Consider the following 23,497-nt stretch of genomic DNA (forward strand, 5'->3'; position numbering starts at 1 on the left):
GCAAAATGGTAGAGGAAAATATTATCCAAACAGTAATAATACTAAAAGTTAATGGACTGAATTTCCCAATCAAAAGACATAGAATGGCAGAATGGATTACGACCCAGCAATACCACTGCTAGGTATCTACTCAAGGGACTTAAGGGCAAAGACACAGACGGACATTTGCACACCAGTGTTTATAGCAGCATTATCTACAATTGCAAAGAGATGGAAACAGCCAAAATGTTCATCAACAGACGAGTGGCTAAACAAACTGTGGCGTATACCTATGATGGAATATTATGCAGCTTTAAGACAGACTAAACTTATGAAGCATGTAATAACATGGATGGACCTAGAGAACATTATGCTGAGTGAGTCTAGCCCAAAACTAAAGGACAAATACTGTAAGGTCCCACTGATGTGAACCGACATTCGAGAATCAGCTTGGAATATATCATTGGTAACAGAGACCAGCAGGAGTTAGAAACAGGGTAAGATAATGGGTAATTGGAGCTGAAGGGATACAGACTGTGCAACAGGACTAGATACAAAAACTCAAAAATGGACAGCACAATAATACCTAAGTGTAATGTAACTAGGTTGGAACACTGAATGAAGCTGCACCTGAAATATGGTTTTTTGTTTGTTTGTTTGTGTGTTTGTGTCTTTTGTTTTTGTTTTTTTTCTTTTTCCTTTATATATATATATATATTATTTAGTATTATTATTTTAATTCTCTTCTCTATATTAACATTCTATATCTTTTTCTGCTGTTTTGCTAGTTCTTTTCCTAAATCGATGCAAATGTAGTAAGAAATGATGATCATACATCTATGTGATGATACTAAGAATTACTGAGTGCATTTGTAGAATGGAATGATTTCTAAATGTTGTGTTAATTTCTTTTCTTTTTTTTGATTAATAAAAAAATTTAAAAAATAAATAAATAAATAAATAAATAAATAAATAATGTTTAAAAAATATAACGGCCTCTTTAGCTTAAAAAAATCATAAAAATCTAACTTTTGTTTTTCTTTTGCAGTGACATTTCTGGGGGCAAACCTCTGGAAGCAGAGATGGCAGGAATAGAATACATGAATGATGATCCTGGCATGGTGGATGTCCTTTATGCCAAAGTCCATATGAAGGATGGTTCTAACAGGTATGTTTCTGGACAGGCTTCTTTGTTTCGATTCAGAGGTATCCAAAATATACCTGAAACTTCAGGTAGGTTTGATTTCTTTTCTTAGAGATCTTATTATTGGAAAGTGTGTCAATTCTTTCTTTATTTTTTTGTTTTAAAACAGTAGCTAATATCTTTAAATATATATATTTTATTGAAAAACTTGTGAATTAAAATTAACAGAAATATTCTGTATAACATTATATAATGAAGTAGAGTGGAAAGTTTGCATGAAACTTTTGAATTGATAAACTTTGAAAAATTCCTTGAACAATACATACACATATTTTTAAACAGATATATAAATGGAATGATATAAATTACTTTTTTGGTTAGCGGAGACTTTTTTTTTCTTGGCCCCCTTTTGCCCAAACACTACATACATAATAAACCATCAATCAATCTAGTATTTCCCTTTCTAGATTATTTCCCTTTGTTTATAGAACTCTTCACAACATTGGCAAAAAAAGTGATGAACAGTACTCAAATCCCCTTACTATTTGAGTTTACTTTTCAAGTGTTATAAATAAACATAAGAGGAAGACTTCTATTCAGCTGTGAACATATTTGACAGTACTCTAAATTTTTATTTTCTCCCTTGATATTTCAAATCAACCTTTTTAGCTCTTATTCATCCTTTTTAATAATTGTATAATACTTCAATATATCCCATAATTTGTTTGACCATTTCCTTGATTATAAGTATTTCAGTCATTTACCATATTTTTCTTCCAACAGAAACATTCTTACACATATGTCATCGTATCCTGGTGCTTTTATTTCTATGGATTAAATTACTAGAAGTACTAATTCTGGGTCAAAGCATAAATGCGTATTTATATCCAGAACATATAAAGATGTGTTAAAAATTGATGGAGGAGACAGGGAACATGGCGGCTTAGTAAGACACGCAGATCTTAGTTCCTCCTCCAGAACAGCTACTAGGGGAGTAGAAACGATACAGAACAGCTCCCAGAGCCACGACAGCGATCAAAAAGACAGCGTACCTCATCCTGGAACGGCTGACTGGCTGAGAGAACTCGCTCCGGTGAGATCGCCGAGGAGCGCGGGGTTCCCTGGGCGGGGCGGCAAAAGCGGCCGGAGTCCATCCCTTCCACCTTCCCGGGCCAGCTGGCAGAATTGGGCAGGTGGTCCCCTCAAGCCGCGGCGGCTGGCGCCCACACCACGCGCGGCTCCCCAGACCAACTGAGAGAATTGGATTGGAAATCCCCAGGCCACGGAGAACGGTGACTGGGGGGGGGGGTGCCTTCTAAACACGTGACCCCCAGTCCGGCTGGGAACGGTGCACACTCCTGGAGCCACGGCGCCTGGCGCCCTCCCGCCACGCTTGGCGCCCCGGGCCAACTAGGAAATTCGGACGGGCGGTATCCTGGGCTGCGGCAGCCGGCGACCCTCCCCGTGTTTGGACCCCCGGGCCGGCTGGCACTCTTCCAAGCCGCTTCGGCTGGCGAAACTCCCCCACAGTGAGAGTTTTCCAAAGTTAAAGGACCCACAGCACCTTTTACTGGTGGGACCCACAGACAAACGTGTGCCACGAGCGCCACCTACTGTGCAGGATAAGAAAAACAGAACCCAGAGATTTCACAGAAAAATCTTTCGACCTGTTGGGTCCAACACCCAGGGAAATCTGACTAAATGCCCAGACGCCAGCAGAAGATAATGGATCACGCTCAGAAAATTGAAAATATGGCCCAGTCAAAGGAACAAACCAATAGTTCAAATGAGATACAGGAGCTGAGACAACTAATGCTGAATATACGAACAGAAATGGAAAACCTCTTCAAAAACGAAATCGATAAATTGAGGGAGGACATGAAGAGGACATGGGCTGAACATAAAGAAGAAATAGAAAAACTGAAAAAACAAATCACAGAGCTTATGGAAGTGAAGGATAAAGTAGAAAAGATGGAAAAAGCAATGGATAGCTACAATGATAGATTTAAAGAGACAGAAGATAGAATTAGTGATTTGGAAGATGGAACAATTGAATTCCAAAAGGAAACAGAAACTATCGGGAAAAGAATGGAAAAATTTGAACAGGGTAACAGGGAACTCAAGGACAATATGAAGCGCACAAATATACGTGTTGTGGGTGTCCCAGAAGGAGAAGAGAAGGGAAAAGGAGGAGAAAAACTAATGGAAGAAATTATCACTGAAAATTTCCCAACTCTTATGAAAGACCTAAAATTACAGATCCAAGAAGTGCAGCGCACCCCAAAGAGATTAGACCCAAATAGGCGTTCTCCAAGACACTTACTAGTTAGAATGTCAAAGGTCAAAGAGAAAGAGAGGATCTTGAAAGCAGCAAGAGAAAAACAATCCATCACATACAAGGGAAACCCAATAAGACTATGTGTAGATTTCTCAGCAGAAACCATGGAAGCTAGAAGACAGTGGGATGATATATTTAAATTACTAAAAGAGAAAAACTGCCAACCAAGACTTCTATATCCAGCAAAATTGTCCTTCAAAAATGAGGGAGAAATTAAAACATTCTCAGACAAAAAGTCACTGAGAGAATTTGTGACCAAGAGACCAGCTCTGCAAGAAATACTAAAGGGAGTACTAGAGTCAGATACGAAATGACAGAAGAGAGAGGTATGGAGAAGAGTGTAGAAAGAAGGAGAGTCAGATATGATATATATAATACAAAAGGCAAAATGTTAGAGGAAAATATTATCCAAACAGTAATAACACTAAATGTTAATGGACTGAATTCCCCAATCAAAAGACATAGACTGGCAGAATGGATTAAAAAACAGGATCCTTCCATATGCTGTCTACAGGAAACACATCTTAGACCCAAAGATAAACATAGGTTGAAAGTGAAAGGTTGGGAAAAGATATTTCATGCAAATAACAACCAGAAAAGAGCAGGAGTGGCTATACTAATATCCAACAAATTAGACTTCAAATGTAAAACAGTTAAAAGAGACAAAGAAGGACACTATATACTAATAAAAGGAACAATTAAACAAGAAGACATAACAATCATAAATATTTATGCACCGAACCAGAATGCCCCAAAATACGTAAGGCATACACTGCAAACACTGAAAAGGGAAATAGACACATATACCATAATAGTTGGAGACTTCAATTCCCCACTCTCATCAATGGACAGAACATCTAGACAGAGGATCAATAAAGAAATAGAGAATCTGAATATTAGTATAAATGAGCTAGACTTAACAGACATTTATAGGTCATTATATCCCACAACAGCAGGATACACCTTTTTCTCAAGTGCTCATGGATCATTCTCAAAGATAGACCATATGCTGGGTCACAAAGCAAGTCTTAACAAATTTAAAAAGATTGAAATCATACACAACACTTTCTCGGATCATAAAGGAATGAAGTTGGAAATCAATAATAGGCGGAGTGCCAGAAAATTCACAAATACGTGGAGGCTCAACAACACACTCTTAAACAACGAGTGGGTCAAAGAACAAATTGCAAGAGAAATTAGTAAATACCTAGAGGCGAATGAAAATGAAAACACAACATATCAAAACTTATGGGACACAGGAAAGGCAGTGCTAAGAGGGAAATTTGTTGCTCTAAAGGCCTATATCAGAAAAGAAGAAAAGGCAAAAATTCAGGAATTAAGTGTCCACTTAGAAGAACTGGAGAAAGAACAGCAAACTAATCCCAAAGCAAGCAAAAGGAAAGAAATAACAAAGATTAGTGCAGAAATAAATGAAATTGAAAACATGAAAACAATAGAGAAAATCAATAAGACCAGAAGTTAGTGCTATGAGAAAATCAATAAGATTGATGGGCCCTTAGCAAGATTGACAAAAAGAAGAGAGAGGATGCAAATAAATAAGATCAGAAATGGAAGAGGAGACATAACTACTGACCTCACAGAAATAAAGGAGGTAATAACAGGATACTATGAACAACTCTACGCTAATAAATACAACAATTTAGATGAAATGGACGGGTTCCTGGAAAGAGATGAACAACCAACTTTGACTCAAGAAGAAATAGATGACCTCAACAAACCAATCACAAGTAAAGAAATTGAATCAGTCATTCAAAAGCTTCCCAAAAAGAAAAGTCCAGGACCAGACGGCTTCACATGTGAATTCTATCAAACATTCCAGAAAGAATTAGTACCAACTCACCTCAAACTCTTCAAAAAAATCGAAGTGGAGGGAAAACTACCTAATTCATTCTATGAAGCCAACATCACCCTCATACCAAAACCAGGCAAAGATATTACAAAAAAAGAAAACTACAGACCAATCTCTCTAATGAATATAGATGCAAAAATCCTTAACAAAATTCTAGCAAATCGTATCCAACAACACATTAAAAGAATTATACATCATGACCAAGTAGGATTCATCCCAGGTATGCAAGGATGGTTTAACATAAGAAAATCAATTAATGTAATACACCATATCAACAAATCAAAGCAAAAAAATCACATGATCATCTCAATTGATGCAGAGAAGGCATTTGACAAGATTCAACATCCTTTCCTGTTGAAAACACTTGAAAAGATAGGAATACAAGGGAACTTCCTTAAAATGATAGAGGGAAGATATGAAAAACCCACAGCTAATATCATCCTCAATGGGGAAAAATTGAAAACTTTCCCCCTAAGATCAGGAACAAGACAAGGATGTCCACTACCACCACTATTATTCAACATTGTGTTGGAGGTTCTAGCCAGGGCAATTAGACAAGAAAAAGAAATACAAGGCATCAAAATTGGAAAGGAAGAAGTAAAACTATCACTGTTTGCAGACGATATGATACTATACGTTGAAAACCCGGAAAAATCCACAACAAAACTACTAGAGCTAATAAGTGAGTACAGCAAAGTAGCAGGTTACAAGATCAACATTCAAAAATCTGTAGCATTTCTATACACTAGCAATGAACAAGCTGAGGGGGAAATCAAGAAATGAATCCCATTTACAATTGCAACTAAAAGAATAAAATATCTAGGAATAAATTTAACTAAAGAGACAAAAAACCTATATAGAGAAAACTACAAAAAACTGTTAAAAGAAATCACAGAAGACCTAAATAGATGGAAGGGCATACTGTGTTCATGGATTGGACGACTAAATATAGTTAAGATGTCAATCCTACCTAAATTGATTTACAGATTCAATGCAATACCAATCAAAATCCCAACAACTTATTTTTCAGAAATAGAAAAACCAATAAGCAAATTTATCTGGAAGGGCAGGGTGCCCCGAATTGCTAAAAACATCTTGAGGAAGAAAAAAGAAACTGGAGGTCTCACGCTGCCTGACTTTAAGGGATATTATGAAGCCACAGGGGTCAAAACAGCATGGTATTGGCATAAAGATAGATATATCGACCAATGGAATCGAATAGATGCTCAGATATAGACCCTGTCATCTGTGGACATTTGATCTTTGATAAGGCAGTCAAGCCAACTCACCTGGGACAGAACAGTCTCTTCAATAAATTGTGCCTAGAGAACTGGATATCCGTATGCACAAGAATGAAAGAAGACCCGTATCTCACATCCTATACAAAAGTTAACTCAAAATGGATCAAAGATCTAAACATTAGGTCTAAGACCATAAAACAGTTAGAGGAAAATGTAGGGAGATACCTTATGAAACTTACAATTCGAGGCGGTTTTATGGACCTTAAACCTAAAGCAAGAGCACTGAAGAAGGAAATAAATAAATGGGAGCTCCTCAAAATTAAACACTTCTGTGCATCAAAGAACTTCATCAAGAAAGTAGAAAGACAGCCTACACAATGGGGGACAATATTTGGAAATGACATATCAGATAAAGGTCTAGTATCCAGAATTCATAAAGAGATTGTTCAACTCAACAACAACAAAAAGACAGCCAACCCAATTACAAAATGGGAAAAAGACTTGAAAAGACACCTCTCAGAAGAGGAAATACAAATGGCCAAAAGGCACATGAAGAGATGCTCAGTGTCCCTGGCCATTAGAGAAATGCAAATCAAAACCACAATGAGATATCATCTCACACCCACCAGAATGGCCATTATCAACAAAACAGGAAATGACAAGTGCTGGAGAGGATGCGGAGAAAGAGGCACACTTATCCACTGTTGGTGGGAATGTCAAATGGTGCAACCACTGTGGAAGGCAGTTTGGCGGTTCCTCAAAAAGCTGAATATAGAATTGCCATACGACCCAGCAATACCATTGCTGGGTATCTACTCAGAGGACTTAAGGGCAAAGTCACAAACGAACATTTGCACACCATTGTTTATAGCAGCGTTATTTACAATTGCAAAGAGATGGAAACAGCCAAAATGTCCATCAACAGACGAGTGGCTAAACAAACTGTGGTATATACATACGATGGAATATTATGCAGCTTTAAGACAGGATAAACTTATAAAGCATGTAATAACATGGATGGACCTAGAGAACATTATGCTGAGTGAGTCTAGCCAAAACCTAAAGGACAAATACTGTATCGTCCCACTGATGTGAACCGACATTCGAAAATAAACTTGGAATATGTCATTGGTAACAGAGACCAGCAGGAGTTAGAAACAGGGTAAGATAATGGGTAATTGGAGCTGAAGGGATACAAACTGTGCAGCAGGACTAGATACAAAAACTCAAAAATGGACAGCACAATAATACCTAATTGTAAAGTAATCATGTTAAAACACTGAATGAAGCTGCATCTGAGCTATAGGTTTTTTTTTTTTTTTACTATTATTATTACTTTTATTTTTTTCTCTATATTAACATTCTATATCTTTTTCTGTTTTGTTGCTAGTTCTTCTAAACCGATGCAAATGTACTAAGAAACGATGATCATGCATCTATGTGATGATGTTAAGAATTACTGATTGCATATGTAGAATGGTATGATTTCTAAATGTTGGGTTAATTTCTTTTTTTCCATTAATTAATAAAAAAAAAAATTGATGGAGAGACACCAAGACAGAGTAGCAACCAAGCCAAGTGCAAGAATTTTCAAGAAGGTTTGCATTATCAGCTGTGTCAATTGAGAATTTCAGGTCAAGTTTGACTCCTTCCTAATCATTTCTGCCAAGGTGCTTTCATGATGTTTTTCTTTGTCCTTAGTGTTTTGTAATTTTTCTAGGATATTCCAATGCATATGCTTTTCATGAGCAAATCAGCTTAAAACCTGGTTAATGCTTTTTAAAATATGGTCTGATGTTTTCCTCAGGGAAATTTTCTTCTGTTGTCAGTACAATACTTGTCTGTCTTTCATTGGTTCCCTTTTCTCTTTCTGCTGCTGTTTCTATTCATGTGTCAGGATTTTAGGATCTGGTCTCCATGCTGCTTATCCTTTTCCAGTTGCTTCCCATGTCTTTATCTTTGCCTTGTGCTTCAAGATGTCTTGCCTTTCATTTTCTTGGATGCTAATTTGGGTCTCCATGGTGTTAGTCGTTTCCTTCAGTTAATCTCCTGAAAGACATATAGTTAAAAATTTAACTTTTGCTCTTCAGAAAGGCTTTTTGTGCTAGATTTAAACTTATGCTACATTTAAACTTATTTACATGCTCTCGTATTTATTATTATTATTCAAATTGTCTTTTGGCTCCTGCTACAGCTTTGTTTCTTCTGCCTAATCTACCTCTCTCTGGGTCAGAACTCCCTAGGGGACAGTTATTTTCCATTTTTGGTTCCTTGATCCTTGTGTTCCTCCATTGGGAACTGTCTCACACATATTAGACACCAAGTGCTGCCACCCTCTGATCAAGATTGCAGGAAATTCGAGAAGTATGCTGTACTGGTTTGAAAAGATGTATGTCCCCTAGAAAAGCCATGTTTTAATCTAAATCCCGTTTCCTAAAGGCACAATAATCCCTATTCAATACTGTATGTTTGAAACTGTAATCAGAATATCTCCCTGGAGATGTGATTAAATCAAGAGTGACTGTTAAACTGGGTTAGGTGACAACATGTCTCCACCCATTTGGGTGGGTCTTGATAAGTTTCTGGAATCCTATAAAAGAGTAAACATTTTGGAGAAAGGAGATTCAGAGAGAGCTGAGAATGCAGCAGCACCATGAAGCAGAGTCCATCAGCCAGTGCTTTGGAGATGAAGAAGGAAAATGCCTTCCAGGGAGCTTCATGTAACAGGAAGCCAGGAAAGAAAGTTAGCAGATGACACCATACTCACCATGTGGCCTTCCAGCTCAGAGACCAGCTGGACCGGCTGCGAGTCCCCCCCAGAACTGTGAGTTCACCAAGCTGTGGCGACTGGCTCTCTCCCCCACAGGCTGCTTCCCATAGGGGAAAGGAAAGGGACTTTACCAGCAGCAGGGGCTTAGCACAACCAAACGCCAATTATGGAATTAATTAACAAATTCTGATAACTAAAAATAGGTCCCCAGTTCAGATGAACCTGGTCAAAGCAGAGATCACTGATTTTTGCCCAGGCACCAAGGGGGAAGGGCTGACAGAAAAAGAAGAAAAAAGAGAAACAGAGGTTTTTGTGGCTGTGTTTCTACAAAGGCTTGACTGCCTTTGAATACAGCTGCAGGACTTCTCAGGCATCAACTGCCCTAGGCATTGGCAGAAACAAGCTTGTTTGCATGTTGTCTGGAGCCTGTGCCTTCTCCAGGAGAGGGGTGGGGCCCAGCTCAAGTGGAATCCCTCCCTCAAGGAATTCAGACCTCAGGGTCTGGAAAAGGGAAGCAATTAAAGCCAACCTACAACCTCTCCTCTGTCTTCACCACGTCCCCAGCAGAGAGAGTCTGCCCCAGTTAAAGGTACCGCATCATCTTATGCTGGTGGACCTGCAGGCAGAAAAGTGCCACATACTGGGCAGGATAAGAAAAGCAGAGTCCAGAGACCTCACAGAAAAGTCTTTCAACCTGCAGGGTCTTACCCTCAGGGAAAACTGATGCAGGTGACTCTTTCCTCCTGAGAGGAGGCCGATTTGGTCTGGGAAAATCCAGCTGGGGTCAATAATACCTAAGTAGACCCTCCGAAGGGTGGGGAGAAAAAGGCACCACACAGGCAGGGCAAGAAACAAGAAAACAAGAACTGAAAAATTCTCCTCAGTTAAAGAAAACCTAAGCTAGAGGTCCAGAAAAAGCTGAACTGAATGTTGAAGAACAGACAGACAACAAATTCATCCAGCAAGAAAACCCTGGGTAAAAGAATCTCCAGAATAAACTAACTAAGTAATTAAATCCCTAGAGGCCAGCAAAAAATAACAAATCACACCAGGAAAATTGAAGATATGGCCCAGTCAAAGGAACACACCAACAATTCAAATGAGATACAGGAGGTGAAACAATTAATTCAGAATGTACAAACAGACATGGAAAACCTCATCAAAAATCAAATCAATGAATTAAGGAAGGATATAAGGAAGGCAAGGAATGAACAAAAAGAAGAAATCAAATGTCCGAAAAAACAAATTGCAGAACTTATGGGAATGAAAGGCATAGTAGAAGAGATGAAAAAACAATGGAAACCTACAATGTAAGATTTTGAGAGATAAAACATAGGATTAGTGAACTGGAGGACAGAACATCTGAAATCTGATAAGCAAAAATATATAGGGAAAAAAAGGAAAAATATGAGCAGGGAATCAGGGAATTCAATGACAACATGAAGCGCACAAACATACGTGTTGTGGGTGTCCCAGAAGGAGAAGAGAAGGGAAAAGGAGGAGAAAAACTAATGGAGGAAATTATCACTGACAATTCCCAACTCTGTTGAAAGACTTAAAATTACAGATCCAAGAAGTGCAGTGTACCCCAAAGAGAATAGATCCAAATAGACATACTCCAAGACACTTACTAATCAGAATGTCAGAGGTCAAAAAGAAAGAGAGAATCTTGAAAACAGCAACAGAAAAGCAATCCATCACAAGGGAAGCCCAATAAGACAATGCATAGATTTCTCAGCAGAAACCATGGAGGTGAGAAGACGGTGGAATGATATATTTAAATTACTAAAAGAGAAAAGCTGCCAACCAAGAATTCTATATCCAGCAAAATTGTCCTTCAAAAATGAGGGTGAAATTAAAAGATTTTCACACAAAAAAATCACTGAAAGAATTTGTGACCAAGAGATCAGCTCTGCAAGAAATACTAAAGGAAGCACTAGAGACAGATAAGAAAAGACAGAAGAGGGAGGTGTGGAGAAGAATGTAGAAATGAAGACTGTGAGTAAGGGTAAAAAGAAGGAAAATTAGATATGACATATAAAATCTAAAAGGCAAAATGGTAGAAGAAAGTATTACCTGTACAGTAGTAACACTAAATGTTAATGGATTAAACTCCCCAATCAAAAGACATAGATTGGCAGAATGGGTTAGAAAACAGGACCCATCTATGTGCCGTCTACAGGAAACACATCTTAGACCCAAGAATAAACATAGGTTGAAAGTGAAAGGTTGAGAAAAGATATTTCATGTAAATAACAATCAGAAAAGAGCAGGAGTAGCTATACTAATATCCAACAAATTAGACTTCAAATATAAAACAGCTAAAAGAGACAAAGAAGGATGCTATGTATTAATAAAAGGAACAATTCAACAAAAAGACATAACAATCATAAACATTTATGCACTGAGCCAGAATGCTCCAAAATACATGTGGCAAACACTGTGTTCTAGTTTGCTAGCTGCCGAATACCACACTCCAGAGACGGATTGGCTTTTAATAAAAGGGGATTTATTTCATTAGTTCTTCAGAGGAATGACAGCTAGCTTTCATCTGAGGTTCTTTCTTATGTGGGAAGGCTCAGGGTAATCTCTGCTGGCCTTCTCTCCAGACCTCTGGGTTCCAGTGGCTTTCCCTGGGGTGATTCCTTTCTGCATCTCCAAAGGTCTGGGCTGAGCTGCAAGTGCTGACATGAGGTATGCCAAGCTGCTTGGGCTCTGCTACATTGCACTCTCTCATTTAAGCACCAGCCAATTAAGTCAAATGTCATTCATTACAGCAGGCACACCTCGTAGCCAACTGAAGATGTAATCAGCAGCAGATAAGATTCACGTACCATTGGCTCGTGTCCACAGCAACAGAACTGAGTGCCTTCATTTGGCCAAGTTGACAACTGAATCTGACTGCCACACACTGAAAACACTGAAAAAAGAGAAATAGACACATCTACCATAATAGTTTGAGACTTCAATTCCCTCACTCTCATCAATGGGCAGAACATCTAGACAGAGGATCAATGAAGGAACAGAGAATTTGAATAATACAATAAATGAGCTAAACTTAACAGACATTTATAAAACCTTACACCTCACAACAACAGGATACTCCTTTTTCTCAAGTGCTCATGGATCATTCTCAAGGATAGAACATATGCTGGGTCCAAAGCAAGTCTCAATAAATTTAAAAAGATTGAAATCATACAAAACACTTTCTCAGATCATTAAGGAATGATGTTGGAAATCAATAATAGGCAGAGTGCCAGAAAATTCACAAATATGTGGAGGCTCAGAAACACACTCTTAAACAACCAGTGGGTCAAGGAAGAAATTACAAGAGAAATCAGTAAATATCTCGAGGTAAATGAAAATGAAAACACAACATATCAAAACTTATGGGGTGTAGCAAAGGCAGTGCTAAGAGGGAAATTTATTGCCCTAAATGCCTATATCAAAAAAGAAAGAGCAAAAATGGAGGATTTAACTGTCCACTTGGAGGAAATAGAGAAAGAACAGCAAACTAATACTAAAGCAAGCAAAAGGAAAGAAATGAAGAGTAGAGCAGAAATAAATGAAACTGAGAACATGAAAACAATTGAGAAAGTCAACAAAACCAGAAGCTGGTTTTATGAGAATATCAATAAAATTGATAGACCCTTAGCAAGATTGACAAAAAGAAGAGAGAGGATGCAAATAAATAAAATCAGAAATGGAAGAGGAGACATAACCACTGATCCCACGGAAATAAAGGAAGTAATGACAGGATACTATGAACAGCTTTACGCTCATAAATATGACAATGTAGATGAAATGGATAACTTTCTAGAAAGACATGAACAACCAACTTTGATTCGAGAAGAAATAGACGACCTCAACAAATCAGTCACAAGCAGAGAAATTGAATCAGTCATTAAGAAGCTCCCCAAAAAGAAAAGTCCAGGACCAGATGGCTTCACATATGAATTCTACCAAACATTCCAGAAAGAATTAGTACCAGTCCTGCTCAAACTCTTCAAAAAAAATGAAGAGGATCGAAAGTTACCTAACTCATCCCACAAAGCCAACATCACCCTCATACCAAACCAGACAAAGATATTGCAAGAAAAGAAAACTGCAGACCAATCTGTCTAATGAATACAGATGTAAAAATCCTCAAAAAAATTCTAGCAAATCGAATCCAGCAACACATTTAAAGAATTATACATCATGACCAAGTGGGATTCATCCCAGGTATGCAAGGATGGTTCAACATAAGAAAGTCAATTAATGTAATACATTATATCAACAAATCAAAGCAGAAAAACCACATGATCATCTTGATTGCTGCAGAAAAGGCATTTGACAAAATTCAACATCCTTTGTTGAAAACACTTCAAAGGATAGGAATAGAAGGGAACTTCCTCAACATAATAAATGGAATATATGAAAAACCCACAGCTAACATCATTCTCAATGGGGAAAAACTGAAAAATTTTCCCCTAAGATCAGGAACAATACAAGGATGTCCACTATCACCACTGTTATTCAACATTGTGTTGGAAGTTCTAGCCAGAGCAATTAGATAAGAAAAAGAAATACAAGGCTTAAAAATTGGAAAGAAAGAAGTAAAATTCTCACTGTTTGCAGGTGATATAATACTATATGTTGAAAACCCCGAAAAATCCACAGCAAAACTACTAGAGCTAATAAATGAGTACAACAAAGTGACAGGTTACAAGCTCAACACTCAAAAATCGGTAATGTTTCTATGCACTAGTAATGAACAATCTGAGGGAGAAATCAAGGAAAGAATTCCATTTACAATTACAAGCAAAAGAATAAAATATTTAGGAATAAATTTAACTAAAGAGACAAAAGACCTATACAAAGAAATCTACAAGAAATTGTTAAAAGAAATCACAGAAGCCCTAAATAAATGGAAAGGCTTACCATGTTCATGGATTGGATGACTAAATATAGTTGTCAATTCTACCTAAATTGAGTTTCAGATTCAGTGCAATACCAATTAAAATCCCCAAAACTTACTTTTCAGAAATAGAAAAACTAATAACCAATTTTATCTGGAAGGGCAGGGTGCCCCGAATTGCTAAAAGTATCCTGAGAAAAACAAATGAAGTTCGAGGTCTCACACTACCTGACTTTAAGGTGTATTATGAAGCTGCAGTGGTCAAAACAGCATGGTACTGGCATAAAGATAGATATATTGACCAATGAAATAGAATAGAGTGTTCAGATATAGACCCTGTCATCTATGGACAGTTGATCTTTGAAAAAGCAGTCAAGCCGACTCACCTGGGACAGAACAGTCTCTTCAATAAATGGTGCCTAGAGAACTGGATATCCATATGCAAAAGAATGAAAGAGGATCCATATCTCACACCCTATACAAAAGTTAACTCAAAATGGATCAAAGACCTAAACATCAGATCTAAGACCATAAAGCTCTTAGAAGAAAATGTAGGGAAATATCTTATAAATCTTATACTTGGAGGTGGTTTTCTAGACCTTACACCCAAAGCAAGAGAATTGAAGAAAGAAATAAATGGAAACTCCTCAAAATTAAACACTTTTGCGCTTCGGAGAACTTCATCAAGAAAGTAAAAAGACAGCCTACACAATAGGAGACAATATTTGGAAATGACATATCAGATAAAGGTCTAGTATCCAGAATTTATAAAGAGATTGTTCAGTTCAACAACAAAAAGACAGCCAACCCAATTACAAAATGGGCAAAAGACTTGAACAGAAATTTCTCAGAAGAGGAAATACAAATGGCCAAAAGGCACATGAAGAGAAGCTCAACTTCCCTGGCTATTAGAGAAATGCAAATCAAAACCACAATGAGATATCATCTCACACTCACCGGAATGGCCATTATCAATACAACAGAAAATGACAAGAGTTGGAGAGGATGTGGAGAAAGAGACACACTTATCCATTGTTGGTGGGAATGTCAAATGGTACAACCACTGTGAAAGGCAGTTTGGCTGTTCCTCAAAAAACTAAATATAGAATTGCCATATGACCTGGCAATACCATTCTAGGTATTTGCTCAGAGGACATGAGGGCGAGGACACAAACGGACATTTGCACACCAATGTTTATAGCAGCATTATTTACGATTGTGAAGAGATGGAAACAGCCAAAATGTCCATTAACAGAAGAGTGGCTAAAGAAACTGTGGTGTTTACATACGATGGAATATTATGCAGCTGTAAGACAGAATACAGTTATGAAGTATGTAACAACATGGATGAACCTTAAGGACATTATGCTGAGTGAGATTAGCCAAAAACAAAAGGACAAATACTGTATGGTCTCACTGATATGAACTGACATTAGTGAATAAACTTGAAGAATTTCACTGGTAACAGAGACCATCAGGAGATAGCAATAGGGTAAGATATTGGGTAAGATATGGCGCTGAAGGGATACAGGTTGTGCAACAGAACTGAATGTAAAAACTCAGAAATGGACAGCAGAATACTACCTAACTGTTAATACAATTATGTTAAAACACTGAATGAAGCTGAATGTGAGAATGATAGAGGGAGGAGGGCTGGGGACAGAAATGAAATCAGAAAGAAAGACAGATGATTAAGATTGAGATGGTACAATCTAGGAATGCCTAGAGTTTATAATGATAGTGACTAAATGTACAAATTTTAAAAATGTTTTTGCATGAGGAAGAACAAAGGAATGTCATTACTGCAGGGTGCTGAATATGGATGGTAATTAATATATTAAAATTTCAACTTATTTGTGAGACTAAAGCAAAAAATGTTTATTTGTTATAAAATTTATGTTTTTGCCTAGTGCATTTCCTAATAGAACTTATGTAGACAGCTTAATTAAACAACATAAGTACATGGAACCTTGAGTAGGACATGAGATTTTGCGGGTTTGTCCAGAGTGATGCCCCGATGAATCCCAGTATGATTTGAACAAAGAATAAAAAAGTTATTTGCAAAGCACCCTTTGAGAAATGGTGAGAAAGGGGGAAAATTCAACTTCCCCAAGTTGAATGCTTGATATTCTCACAAGCAGTGTGGACAACCAAAGCTATAGGCTGAGTTCCCAATCTTTGGGTTTGTTCATATGAAACTTAACCCCAAAAAGGATAGGTCAAGCCTACCTAAAATTAGGCCTAAGAGTCACCCCCAACAGAACCTCTTTTGTTGCGCCAATGTGGCTTCTCTCTCCAGCCAACACAACAAGCACCCTCACCACCCTCCCCTGTCTATGTGGGACATGACTCCCAGGGGTGTGGACCTTCCTGGCAACGTGGGACAGAAATCCTAGAGTGAGCTGAGACTCAGCATGAAGGGATTGAGAAAAACCCTAGAATGAGCTGAGACTCAGCATCAAGGGATTGAGAAAACCTTCTCGACCAAAAGGGGGAAGAGTGAAATGAGACAAAATAAGTGTCAATGGTGAGAGATTCCAAACAGAGTTGAGAGATTATCCTGGAGGTTATTCTTAGGCATTAAGTAGATATCACCTTGTTATTCAAGATGTAATGGAGAGGCTGGAGGGAACTGCCTGAAAATGTAAAGCTATGTGTCCAGTAGCCATGTTTCTTGAAGATGACTGTATAATGATATAGCTTTCACAATGTGACTATGTGATTATGAAAACCTTTTGTCTGATGCTCCTTTTATCTACCTTGTCAACAGACGAGTAGAACATATGGAATAAAAAATAATAGGGGGAACAAATGTTAAAATAAATTTAGTTTGAAGTGCTAGTGATCAATGAAAGGGAGGGGTAAGGGGTATGGTATGTGTAGATTTTTTTCTGTTTTTGTTGTATTTCTTTTTCTCAGTAGGTGCAAATGTTCCAAGAAATGATCATGATGATGAATATGCAACTGTGATGATATTGTGAATTACTGATCATATATGTAGAATGGAATGATCAAAATAAGAATGTTTGCATTTGTTTGGTGTTTTTTGGTATTTAAAATATATATAAATTAAAAAATAAAAATTGCATAGTTTTCAGGGACATTATAACTAACTTGATTAGCACTTCCTCTTACTTGGCATTGTGCTTAATATGTATTATCTCCATTTCATCTCTACAGCATTTGTATAAGGAAGATACACTTGTTATGCTCATTTTATAGATATTCACAGAACTCGAGTAACTCGGCTAAGGAGCACACAGGTAGCAAATTCATACTCTGAATCCACAGGCCATAATAAAGAGGGTTTCACTGTGTGTACTCCAGGTTGAGTAGGATAGATATGCTTCAATTCTTATTCCTGGAGTAAAATGAAAAATCCTGACCCACTTTTTTTTTAACGTGATAAAATTCACAAGACATGAAATTCACCATTTAAATAATTTTGAAGTGGTTTTTAGTACAGTAACACTGTTGTGCAACCATTACCGCTACCTAATTCCAAAACATTTTCATTACTCCAGAAGAAAATCCTATACTCTTTAAGCAGTTGTTCGTATTTCCCTCCCTCTCCCCTCCAGCCCCTGGTAACACAAATTTGCTGGCTCTCTGGGTTTATCTATTCTGGTTTTCAAATTTTATCCATGTCGTAGCATGTATCAGTACTTCATTCTTTTTTATGATGAAGATTACATTGTGTGAATATGCCCCATTTTATTTATCCATTCATCAGTGGATGGACATTTATATGTTGCTGTCCTTTGGCTGATATAAATGGTGTTGCTTACAAACATTTGTTTATAATTTCTTTTTTGAACACCTGTCTTCAATTCTTTTGTGCACATTCACTTTTCGTTTTTAGTACAAGAAACCTTTAATACCTAATGATAATGGTAATAATAATAATATTGTCTCTTTGTAACAATTCAGGTATAACCTCTGCTCTTTTTTTAAGATAATAAATTTAAAAATAATAAATTTTTAATTATTTATTTTTGTTGATATATATTATATATTCTCATACCATGTAATTAACCTAAATGTACAATCAGTGGTTCATAATATCATTATATAGCTCTGCATTTATCATCACAATTGCCTTTTTTCTTTTTAGTGAAGAATGACATGTATACCAAAAAGCAATAAATTTCAAAGTACAGCAGCACAATTAGTTGTAGAACAGATTTCAGAGTTTGGTATGGGTTACAGTTCCACAATTTTAGGTTTTTATTTTTCACTGCTGTAAGATACTGGAGACTAAAAGGAATATCAGTATAATAATTCAGCAATCATACTCATTTGTTAAACCCTACCTTCTCTGTATAACTCTACCATCACCTTTGATCTTTTTCCCACTCTTTAGTATTTGGGCTATGCCTATTCTAACTTTTTCATGTTGGAAGGAACTGTCAATAATATGGGATAGGGGGATAGAACTAGTTGATGTTTAGGAGAGGCTGGCCCCTCTGCATTTCAGGACATATCTTGTCCAGGGACCCATCTGTATGTTATAGGTTTCTGCTGAGTTACCCTAGTGCATGGAGCCTTTGTAGAATCTTATATAATGCCCTAGGTGTCCTTTAGGATTGGCAGGAATGGTTTTGGTTGGGATTTTGCAAGTTATGATAGGTAGCAATGTCTAACTGAAGCTTGTGTAAGAGTGACCTCCAGAGTAGCCTCTCAACTCTGCTTGAACTCTGTCAGCCATGATACCTTATTTGTTACACTTCTTTCCCCCCTTTTGGTCAGGATGGTATTGTTGATCTCATAGTGCCAGGGCAGGATTCATCCCTGGGAGTCACCTCCCATGCTGCCAGGGAGACTTTCTCCCCTGGATATCAGTGGGGAACACCATGGTTTCACTTGCAGAATTGATCTTAGAGAGAGGCCACATCTGAGCAACAGAAGAGGTCCTCTGAAGGTGACTCTTAGGCAAGCCAACAGGTAAGCTAAGCTTCTCTGCTACATACATAAGCTTCACAAGAGCAAGCCTCAATATCAAGTGTTTGGCCTATTGATTTAGGTGTCCTTAATGTTTGGCACAGTATCTGGGGTTTCCCTGGTGGTAAGGTTTAATAGTTCCATAATTTTTCTCCTATCCCTTAAGGGGCTTTGCCAATACTTTTTGATTAACTGCTTAATATACTCTGAGATGTATCCAGGCATTACATTAAGCTATACAGGATTAAAGTGGGCACATTCACTTTTAAAGTTCAAAGTTATGGGTGTTAATTTCTTTGATTAGCCTTGTAATTGTACTGGGCATCTTAGCCACTTAGCATGACCTCTCTTAAATTGTTTCCAGTCCTCTGTGATGGGACATATTAATTTTTGCCAATGCTAGTTTAAACCTTATTGTTGTAAAATTAAAATCTATGTTAGCTTATAGACAGGCAGTTAATGTGAAGCCATATGGAAAATTTACATGAGATTACAATGCTTCAGCAGTTTAAACAGTGAATTTTGTTGTCTGTTGCTTAATGCATGGACTCTTTGGTTTGGATTTACTCTGTTGCTGATAGGTCCCAGAGAGAAAAAGAGTTGTCACTGGAAAAGGATGATAAAATTAATACCTTGAGTGTTTCATTGGCTATATTTACTTTATACTTTAATGCTTAGACCTTTTGTTCTATAGAAGTTCTCTACGTATAGAGAAAAATAGGTTTTTGAGATGGGAAGAAAATAAAGGCTATAGATGCTAGATGTCTTTTGAAGACAGTGCTCAGATATAATTTGTACCTACACTAATAGAAGGGTAATGGTTCAAAAAATAAACACACCCTTTATTTTCCCACAGATCCTGCCCTTATAAAGTTTGTATACTTCCTGTTGTCAAGGCTTCATAAGTTAAAAGATGTTGTGAAATAGATACCGAATCCTTTAATGTGCTTCAACCAGTAACACTTGAGTAATTTCGATCTTTAACTGCTCTGTTTTTCTCTTTTTATTGCCCATTCCTCTTCCACAAGAAGAGATGTGTTTATGTTATATCAAAAAGATTTGTAAATTCCCCACCTCAAATTTGCAGTGTCTAAGAGAGTTGTTAACCTCTTATTGAATTCCATTTTAAAACCATTTAAATGCCTCCTTTTGTGCAAGGTATTTTGCAAGGTTGTACAAATTGATACAGAGTTAATTAAGACATGGCTCTATTTTTAAGGACCACTCAATTGTTTGTATTTCATTATATGAAGAGACTCTGTGCGAATACGAGGCATGTGTTATAATAAAAATATAAGCATACAACTTTCTTCACATGATTTTAAATATTGTAAATCTAAAGATTTCCTTAAAATTACTAAATGTGAAATACCTGACCTTTAAAAAGATGCCACCATTTAGATCAGATTTTTCCTCTGGAAATAGAGAGCTGGGACAAAGAGGCTACATTTATTGATGCATCCTTGGATTCAGTAAAGCATGACCAAGTAAGGAATTCCTGGTAACCTTTACACATTATTGTTACTGAGACGTGCAGAAGTGTTGCACACAGTGTCTCTTCTGGGCTGTATTCTCTCAAGCCCCCATCTTTACCCTTCTCGGAAAAAGGGCTTCCTTATATTTTACAGAGAAATTAAAGTCAACTCATCAGCTTCCTTCAGGCTTTCTTCACAGTCTACCTATTTTCATCTCCTCTGCTCTGTTCCACTTGATTTTGTTCTCTTTCTGAAGAAGGGCATATATTATCTCTGAGGAGGCTAATCCTTTTACTTGTTCTCAGGACTTTATTCCATCCTATCTCTGCAAAGACCAGGCACCATCTGTTATTTCACCTAGCGTGCCTTTCTAGTCTCCTCTTCCCTCAGGAATTTTGAATATCCAGAGTTTGAGGCACAGTGAACCCTTGGGCATCTGTCTTCTGGAGGAGGCAAATGTCAATAATTGGATGACACTACGGTAAGGGAGATAATTGAGATGCTAGAGCTGCAGAGACAGGTGGTACAACTCTGTCATATATGGGCAGATTTTATAGAAGAACTCTTTACTGAGTACATTTCTCTGCTGGATAAGGCGTTTGCAGGCTGAGGGAGTAGCATTTTAGGAAAAAGGAATAAATAGCAAGTGCAAGGTCTCAGAGGCACAAGAGAGCATATTTTGGAATTGACTTAAGTGTGAGGTGGAGATAGGGGAGAGGTGGGAGATGAGGCTGACTCTGTGGTCAGGGCCATAAGTAGAAGCACTGTTATATGCCATGTAAAGGAAATTGGATTTTCATTTTTTGTGTGTATATTCAACAAAATGTATTGAATGCCTGCTATGTGCCAGGCATTGTTCTAGGGTCTGAATAGAGAGCAGTGAATAAAGTTGCACAAGGCCCTTCCCTTCAGGTACTTTGCAGACTAATGGGGAAAACAAATATTAAAAAATAAAATGTAAGAATGGAACAGGGTAAAATGGTGCTCTATGGAAGAGAGAAAATAATATAGCACTTTAGATTAGGGGATGGTTGGGTCAGGGAAAGCCTCTCTAAGGAATTCATATTTGAAATGAAACCTAAAGGAGTGGAAATTCACCAGGCAAAGAGTAATGAGAATGCTGTTCCAGATAAAAGGAAGAGTAAAGCTAGAGCCTTGAGACCAGAAAAAGCCGAGCAAATTTTAGGAGTAGATGGGGCAGTGAAAGAGAGGTAGAGTGATACAAGATGGCCATGCAAAGAAATTAGAGGGATTTAGATGGGGGTGGTAGCAATAGATAAGAGAAGGATTTCATATAAGAAGAATAAATGAAAAGAAGTCTATATCTGGATATACCATAATGGAACTGCAGAACACCAAAGATAAAGAGAAGATCTTTTAAAAAGCCACCTACAAAATATTGACAATTATGACAGCAGACTTCTCAGTAACAACAAAAGATGCCAGAAGACAGCAGAATAATATTTTCTAAATGTTGAGAGAAAACAGAACTGTCACTCTGAAACTACGTACTGAGAAAAAGACATCTTTCAAGAACTGAGTTAAAATAAAAACCTGTATAGATGAACAAAAACTGAGATAATGTATTGCTATGAGCTGTCTGCAGTAAAGGAACTTCTAAAGAACATATTTCAGTAAAAAGAAGATGAATCCAGGAGGTTTGAGATGCAAGAAGGACAGTCTGATGCTGGAAAATGATGGTGAATAAATAAAATGACAACTGTGGTCTTTATAAAATAATTGTATTTAGGGGGAGTTTTAAAAATGACAGAACTGCTCTCTCTTCTTCTCCACTCGACAGACAGCCTTTTCTTTTCATATTGTGCCAGCCACATCTCTGATGTACGATAGTGAAGATCACAATAAACGGGTTTGACAGTATTTGGAGCCTGGTCACCAGGGCTGCTGTAGACTCTGACAAAGTGCAGGTTGCTTCTATCAATGACCCCTTCATTAACCTCAACTACATGGTCTACATGTTCCAGTATGATTCTATCTGTGGCAAATTTCAAAGGCACCATTAAGGTTGAGAATGGAAAGCTTGTCATCCATGGGAATCCCTTTACTATCTTTCAGGAGTGAGATCTCACCAAAATTAAATGGGGTGATGCTGGTGCTGAGTATGTTGTGGAGTCCACTGGTATTTTCACAACCATGGAGAAGGCTGGGGCTCACTTGAAGGGTGGCACCAAGAGAGTCATCATCTCTGCCCCTTCGGCTGATGGCCCCCATGTTTGTGATGGACATGAATCATGAGAAGTATGACAACTCCCTCAAGATTGTCAGCGATGCTTTCTGTACCACCAACTGCATGACCCCTTTGGCCAGGGTCATCCATGACAACTTTGGCATTGTAAGGGACTCATGATCACCATCCATGTTATCACTGCCACCCAGAAAACTGTGGATTGCCCCTCTGGAAAAATGTGGCATGATGGCCATGAAGCTGCTCAGAGTATCATCCCTGTATCTAGTAGCACTGCCAAGGCCGTGGACAAGGTCATCCCGGAGCTGACTGGAAAGCTCACTGCTGTGGCCTTCTGCGTCCCCACCCCCAATGTGTCCATCATAGATCTGACCTGCTGACTGGAGAAAGCAGCCGAGTATGATGACATCAAGAAGGTGGTGAAGCAGGTGTCAGAGGGCACCCTAAAGAGCATCCTGGGCTATGTTGAAGACCAGATTGTCTTCTACGACTTCAACAAGACACCCATTCTTCCACCTTTAATGCTGGAGCTGGCATTGCCCTCAGTGACCACCTCGTTAAGATAATTTTCTGGTATAACAGTGAATTTGAGTACAGCAACAGGGTGGTGGACCTTATGGTCTACATGGCATC

The 23,497-nt window shown here is 37.8% G+C and overlaps 1 protein-coding gene across 5 annotated transcripts in view; it reads left to right on the plus strand.

The window, feature by feature from the left end:
* The window catches only part of ASCC1 (activating signal cointegrator 1 complex subunit 1), a 192,454-nt gene that overhangs the window by 117,446 nt on the left and 51,511 nt on the right, over positions 1-23,497 (plus strand). For all 5 annotated transcript variants that reach the window (XM_077124990.1, XM_077124991.1, XM_077124988.1 and 2 more), the window contains one exon: positions 1,028-1,147. In XM_077124990.1, the coding sequence (XP_076981105.1) occupies positions 1,028-1,147 (120 nt within the window). The remainder of the gene's footprint in view (positions 1-1,027; positions 1,148-23,497) is intronic.

The sequence above is a fragment of the Tamandua tetradactyla genome, chromosome 13, assembly GCF_023851605.1.
Source record: "Tamandua tetradactyla isolate mTamTet1 chromosome 13, mTamTet1.pri, whole genome shotgun sequence".
Lineage (NCBI taxonomy): Eukaryota > Metazoa > Chordata > Mammalia > Pilosa > Myrmecophagidae > Tamandua > Tamandua tetradactyla.